Genomic DNA, 7,620 nt, shown 5'->3' with positions numbered 1-7,620 from the left:
TATTCTCACACGACACTTTTCATTTTTATTGGTACAAGCTATTAATTATTTACAATCTAAACTCTCTATGATTGCTAAAACTCTAAAAACAGTTTTTAGAAAACATACACAATTCTCTGACCGAAAAAATACACAGGTACAAATCTATGTCATCTCCTGACTGTAACAATTGGAGGTAGCTAATAGGTCCTACATCTACATAATACTATAGTAACAGTGCCCCCCCCCCTCCCTTTACTCTCTTAAAGTGCTTAATGAACAGCATTATTTCCTCTACAGAACAGACATTCATAATGACATATCAAAATCACAAAACTTCTCAGGTGTGGATCCAAAATTCTATTTTGTCCTTAAGGTCAGACGACACTTTCCTCAATAATATAATTTGTCATTGAAGTATTTCTACTTTAACAAGTTTCCTCACAAAAAATTGAGGCACCTTACCAGGCATTTGTGGAAGGTAACGGAGGATGGTGTTTCCTATATAATCCTTTTGGGAAATATTTGAATTGCTTATATCACAATTTTTTAGTCTTTATTTTTAAAAGATATTTTAAAAACAGTTTAGAAATAGCAAGTTAACAATACTTATAAACATTTTTGGTAAATTACGAAGAGACAAAAATGCAAATATTTGAGGAACGTGTCGTCTGACCTTAAAAATAAACGTAAGTTTTAACAGGTTGGGTTTGGTGGGATATACAATATTTACAAAATTCTGTTGGATTTCATGACCATATCTGGCAGATTAATATCAGGTTCTGGATTTCTATATCAATGGTAGATTTCCTCTTTTTCAAGAATAAATGCTCAGTTGGTGAAAATTCTTCTTTCCAATATCTGAGATGCTGCAGGAGTATGGGTATTCATACTTCATAACAAGAACACATGTACACATGTAAATGGACTATTCAAAATAAAAAAGCAAAAAAATAATATAACAAGTATTATGCCTAATACGAGTTTTAAATATTATTAACATCTATAATTCGTAAGTAAATACATATTGCCAAAATTAACAGCTGTTTAGGTACATTTCACCTTCTTATCGGTGGGCACATGGTTTTACAGAATTGACTAGACATGATTACCTGACTCATAGATTAACAATCATGTAAAATGACTTATCAATAGCAATCAAATTTCATTTTTGACACGTCTTTCAAAAACCAAAAATCTCTTCATCTTTAAATTGCTTTGGCAAGTGTTATAAAATTGGAAATACATGTAATAAAAAAGTAAATGCAGTGCATAGGATCGTATTTCTGCTTGTAATAATATGGCTATTCAACATTAAGATATATAAATCAAAAACGTAGCTAGCACTGCCGCTAAAATTAGACCGGAAGCTGATCGAACTGCATCTTGGGAGTTACAACCCTCTTTGTTGCAGTAGCAGGTATCCATGCTAAGATACTCGGCACATCCGCTGGGGTACCATGATTTCGTAGGACTTGTGGTGTTGTAGCAATATCTTGTGACAATTTCCTCTGGAAAAAAAAAAAACAAACAAACAAAATTAATTATTGCTTCAGTTCAAACTATTCAACAAAACTCAATGCACATTAATGCAAATTCATTTTTTCTCTTGTATCATGTAAACTGAAGAGACTGACTGGATGACCTTTACATTCATAACCATAATAAGAAATTTGAAAAAAAGCAAACTCAATTCAAGTAGTTCTTTCAGGCAAGTCCGAGGTTATAGAAATAGAATATCTACAGTATAATATCATACTTATCCTATCGAATGAAAAAAAAAATCCCTGTGCTTGAACATAAAGTTACATACTTCCGAAGTAGGCATTGGTGATCATTTTGCCACAGGCGCGTGCATTCTTAACACCGATATCGTCACAGGTAACAAAGACTCCGGCCTTCATCGCCTCATCCCTGGTGTACCCGAACTCCCTGCCGCATTTATCCCCATGTTTCGTATCCGCAGAGCTACAGACGTAGCATTTTAATGGATCTGTTGAGAAAAAAAAAAAAACAGAAATAGAGTTATTGTAGAAAAGGAATTTAGGTCAAAACTTAATTTCAGGGGATGCTTATTCCTCCTAGGCAGCTGATCCCACCCCTTGAATTTCCAGGGGTCGGTGTTTTATGCCCTGTTCACAGATTTGTATTTTTAAAAAGTTTTTTGAGATCGATCACTTTTCCTTATCTATACCTATTTCATTAAATTAAAACACGTTAGAGGGTGTCAAAAGGATGTGCACAAGTTGACTCAAGATATAGAAACTATTACAAAGTTAAAGTGAACTTAAGAGAATATCTGGTGGAAGGAGAACTATAAGCCTTATAGTTTTAGTATACCTATCTACCAAGTTTTAGTGTAATCACACCAAGACTGTACGAGTTATAGTGCTTTCAACTATAAAATAATTAAATATACAGGTGAATACATATTGATATTTTTACAGGCTTATTTTCACTCTGTGAAAAATAACAAGTGTCATTGTGTGAAAATATGAATTCACATATTTATATGTGAATATGAAAATATTAACATTTGAATATATTCATATTCACAGCACAATTTCCATATAGAGACAGCGAGTAGGGTCAAAAGAAAACTGTTAAAACGTGACAGAAAAATCAATGTTTCGTAGTTTGATATGGAATGTGTTTCATTCGTTTCAAAGAATTTTTATAAATATTTTCACTCGTGAAAATATTTTTTTAAAAATTAGCCCACCTATATCCAATTTTAAAACAATGAATATCTTGTATGCATCTTAGTATATAGCCTACTTGTTTTTCAAGTTTAATTGAAATTGTATCGGATTAAAACAACAGGAGTAGAATTTAAAAAACAACAACAACAGACAGATGGAGGGACGAAGACACTTTACCAAGTCACATAAGGTCTGCAGAAATAATTTTTCTTAACTCACCACAGTTGAGATAATCTATCTCCCCCGTCAATGGGTTCCGGACTTTCTTGATGTACTGCCCCCTAGCGGACGACCACTCGCAGCAAATATAGCCGTCAGGATTGTTCCAGGGGAAGCAAGTCTCCACATAAGGTTTACAGGAATTGGACTTGCAAACATTTACTGCAAACGAAAATATTCTAGCTGTTATATATTATGTCTTTTTCCTTCACCACAAAGAGAGCAACTTCAGGATCATTCATCTTCTGATAAGAGAAACACCTCCTACTGCTGAAGTTGTATGTTTAAATAATAAATTAAACTTCTTTTTTAAAAAAAAAAACATTAGCATAAAATCAAAATTTCATAAGATTAAACAGAGAGATGACGAATTTTAAAAATTTTGAAATACTAAGATGGGATATTAATCAAGGTTGGTTTGCACTATTTAGTATTTACTGAAAATGTGACGGTATTATAAAAGATACATGTACAATGATTGATGTCTAGTTCAGCAACTCAAAATAAGAAACATTCGTATTGGTTCCCAATTTGTGGATTTAAATATATACATGTACATGTACTAGTCTACAAATGTATTCTTACAAACTTTCGTGAAAGAGAGAGAACTCCTAAGTCGTTACATTCCAAATCAATTTATGTTGTAGTCATCATAATAGATGGTCAGTATTATATTTTATTATCCGTTTGCTTTACTTTCTCATTTGTCAAATCTACACAGTTGAAATTCCAGTAAATTATTTAGAAAAAAAGTTAAAAATAAAATGGATAAAGTTACATGTATTGGGTTGTCATTATCATCGATGAAAAACGGCACAACTTACATTTATAGTTTTACTCAAGATTTAACACCCCCCCCCCGATAAGTAAAAAGACTTTGATGGTGTTTCTGGTCATTTTCTATGTAGTCTACATCATTGGAATACGAAATCAACTTGTATTAACTCTAAAAGAAGTTTTCTGAAACAAAAAAGGGTTATTTAAGGAGGCTCTATAAACACTGCACACTGAAGAGTTCTAAATTCATGGAAGTTCTATACATGCAGTTAGAGCAATCTGCCCTTAGATGTAAGATTAATAAACGGAGTGAATGATGCAAATCAAAATATATTAAAGTATTCTTTTCATTACATTCGACCAAGATAAGATTTCGCAATATATGCAAACAGCTAGCAGTGATTTCTGTTCACTAAATCGATCATTTTTCCTGGAGAAAAAGCAGGTACCCTAAGTTGAATTATTCAATATGTACGTGATGTAATCTGATTTTTTCAACGTGAAAAAAAATAAATATTTTTAAGTGCTGATAGCCTCTTTAAAATTCAATTTCTTTGAGGTTCAAAGCTTAAAGTCTTTGACTACAACAACACATCACATACAATGAAACGCCTATGGGGAAGTAAAAGGCATACGCCCAACACACACACACACACACACACACACACACAGAGCATAATTAAAACTTGGTGGTCTTTGTTTCCAAGTACCCTAAACAGGGTATGAAACACAAAATTACACAGGCATACCGAGATAAATGTTTCGGCAATTTAATTCATTATCACACATTTAATCCAGCTTGACTGCCTTAATTACTGTGTACTATTACAAGGACACTCTTTGTGAAATACACCCCCCTAAACAGAAGCTGGTGTCCTTCCACAACCAAGCATTTGACTTTGTAATGATAATGAATTTTAAATAAGTAATGCTGTAGAAATCAATATAGTTATTTCAAAAATATTCAAACAAATCTTCAACTACAAGAGGCATACCTTGAGTAAAGACAGACGACACACAGAAAACGGAGAACAACAACACAATGTTTACAAGCGTCTTCATCTTGGGAAAGGTGAAATAACCGGCATCCATAAGGTCAACGCCAGACTGTGCGCATGCTTGTATGTGTTCTATTGATTAATTCCTCAGGCTTTAGGGCTATAAGTTAAAGAAAGACCGCGTGTGAATCAATTCTTTTTCTATCGACAACAAGGCGATTAAGCTGGAGCCCGGAGCTGAGGAATTCAATAGAAGTTTAATCTGCTTTAATAATAAGCAGTCGGTCATTTAAGTTTTTTTTTTCTTTTTTGTGAGGACGTACGGGTCTGTCACATAGAGAGAGAGAGAATTAATCGCCAACTGAGTTTCGTGAAAGTGCAAGGAAGCGCGTCCCGTTGTTTTTAATAATTCCTATATAAAAGAAGTTTCTGAACATGCTTTTATCATTTTTCCGTGTGAAATGCTCTAACAACATATATGATATTATGCAGGAATTGGACTTGCAAACATATTATGCAGAAATTTTCAGAAAACATTAACTTCAAATTAATTTATTTGTGTCCAAGCCCGTTTAACACATAAAAGTCATACTTCAATCAATACTTAATTTATAACAAAATCAACGTAATTCCGTTTTTGAGCTTTCTGTATTGGCACACGAATGTCGATGATTACTATATTTATGAATACATGAATACACACGTGCACATTTCAAAATAAAAACAACAACAACATTTTTTTGATTTCTTTTCTTGGAATTTTTTTTATACCTCTTGACTTTTTTTAGAGTTGATTTTGAACAATAAGGATATATAAGGTCGATATGTAAGATTTTATTTGTAATAAAGTAATCGTAGACTTGCTTTTGTAGATGTATAATTTTGGTTTAATCACAATTTATTTAAAGACTATTCAAAAAGTATAAATTAACAAATAAGTTATTAGAAAACAAGTACACGAGAGATATGCACATTGTCTTATTTATGAAGAAATATTGTCATCAAGTTGGATTCATTAATAATTTTTTTTCCTTTATTTTTTTTTAATTTCTTTAAGGAGGGATTCTTGTCTGGTTTCTGACTAGATGAAATATTCAAAGTATATTTGCCTATATGTCTTACAGGCGCGGATCCAGGAACTTTTCCCGGGGGGGGGGGGTCCAACCCCAGTCAAAAAAAATTTTCCAACCCAAAAATTTCTTGACAAGCAAAAAAAAAAAAAAAACAAGACAAAGCAAAAACAAACAAACAAATAAACATCAAATAAAAAAAAAAAACACACCAAAAAACCAAAACAAACAAACAAACAAAAAAAAACCAACAAACAAACAAACTAAAACAAAAACGTAAATTCCATTTCCCAAACGTGAAAAACACCGATTTCGTGGTGGTGATGATGAGGTCCGCGTTTTCTAAGGGGGTCCAAAGTCATTTTTTATTTGCTTCAGCATATACTTTTAATAACTCTCCAAATTCCAAGGGGAATAGATCACCGCATGTCTTTATATATTTAGATGTAAGGGATTTAAAAGATCATATTTTCCTTTCCTCAATTAGAGTTAACTCATCATAATTGTACAACTTTAAATAGAAATGGTAAACTGAGTTTGAAATCTAGCAGGGACTATATTTTGGCGGAACGGCGGCGTATGAAAATATCTCCTTTTCTGCTTCTCAAAGTTACTATAGAACAACGAATTTACTTAAAACGTTTAAACAATCAGAGACTTGAAAAATTTTCAAATGTAAGTAAAATTAATAATAATGAACTAAAGTTTTGAAATATATCAAATAAATATGATTTTCCAAACAAACTACAATTTTATTAGCTTTTAAAAGCTTCCAATCTGAGTATAAACTTGAGAAAAACAATCAATTGAAAGTTTTTTCTCTCTAAGTAAGCGGTCAAAACTTTCGTATATGGTATTTTGTATTTGATAATATTGTCCTCTACAAAAATTTAGAATTTTTCAATTCAAATTTGTATATGACAATACACCAAATTTTCTATTTTAACAAAAATTTGTGGAAAGACAATATCTTTTTACGCAAAAAGAAAGACATTTAATCTTTTGAAATAGAAGTAGGCATGACCTGATTGGCAATTGTAATTTTTATTCTTAATGTCAAGGGAAAAGATAATGACCTTGACCTGACCTTGCTTCTAAATTTAAAATGGTCAAATTTAATCTAATTGATTCCATCACTTAGTGAAATTGTCTTCTTGAATCTATAAAAATTTCATTAATTTTTAAATACAAGAAATATGAGAAGAATCCCTCCTTTAGGTAATATATATTTTTGGAAAGATTTATTTGGTTATTTTAGAGGATTTATTACTTAACTGAGCTACACCTACCGAGACTGTTAACTCTGATTGAAAATTCATTAATATTAATTCATTTAATAAACGACAGATTTCCCTGTAAATATTTTGACTTGGAATTTTAATTCTTAAATTGAAAAAAAGTCCACGAAATGACAAAAATGACAAACAAGGAAAAAAAGAAAGAAAAAATGCAAAATTTAAAATTCTGTAATCCAGGGGAGGAGGGGTTGATTTTAGGTAACTATAATAACTTTGGAGGTCAACCAGTCTCTGGTTAAAAACTTTCATACAAAAATTTCCATTATTATTGGAAATGGAAATATTTAAATACCGTTACAGTTAAATTTCCAGTTTGTTTAGTTTCTATGAACTTATAAATTAGCTGTAGTATGCGACTTTTTCCATTACCTTTTCCGTGTTATTTTCAATGTCTCTGACAACTAAATTCTCGAAATATTTTCTCCAATTATTTTCAAAATCCTGTTATAGATACTAAAGGCCTGTTTAGCTTTTGAACCAATAACAACATCAAGTTTTTTTTTTCGTATACAGTTTTGTGAACAATTTTTTCAATTTCCTGTAAGTTTTTCGTCTTCATGTAAATATGGCATTTGAG

At 31.6% G+C, this 7,620-nt stretch overlaps 1 protein-coding gene across 1 annotated transcript; it reads right to left on the bottom strand.

The window, feature by feature from the left end:
* On the bottom strand, positions 1-4,817 carry LOC133200543 (uncharacterized). Its single transcript, XM_061336330.1, has 4 exons — positions 4,673-4,817; positions 2,901-3,062; positions 1,793-1,972; positions 1-1,490 (listed from the first exon to the last, which is right to left on the bottom strand). The coding sequence occupies exons 1-4, from the start codon at positions 4,767-4,769 to the stop codon at positions 1,294-1,296; spliced, it is 636 nt and encodes a 211-aa protein (XP_061192314.1). The 5' UTR covers positions 4,770-4,817; the 3' UTR covers positions 1-1,293.
* Positions 4,818-7,620: the final 2,803 nt, after the last annotated feature.

Source organism: Saccostrea echinata, unplaced genomic scaffold (assembly GCF_033153115.1).
Source record: "Saccostrea echinata isolate AGI-Se365-2 ecotype Australia unplaced genomic scaffold, CSIRO_AGI_Sech_v1 ptg000002l, whole genome shotgun sequence".
Taxonomy (NCBI): domain Eukaryota; kingdom Metazoa; phylum Mollusca; class Bivalvia; order Ostreida; family Ostreidae; genus Saccostrea; species Saccostrea echinata.
This window is presented reverse-complemented; position numbering and strand designations above follow the sequence as displayed.

What these genes read in the sequence shown, in the direction of transcription:
- LOC133200543 (XM_061336330.1), bottom strand. Translation starts at nt 4,769, where the DNA reads ATGGATGCCGGTTATTTCACCTTTCCCAAGATGAAGACGCTTGTAAAC. An exon ending in GTCGTCTGTCTTTACTCAAG is followed by an intron (nt 3,063 to 4,672) that starts GTATGCCTCTTG and finishes TTTCGTTTGCAG; the next exon opens with TAAATGTTTGCAAGTCCAAT. An exon ending in GATAGATTATCTCAACTGTG is followed by an intron (nt 1,973 to 2,900) that starts GTGAGTTAAGAA and finishes TTTTCTCAACAG; the next exon opens with ATCCATTAAAATGCTACGTC.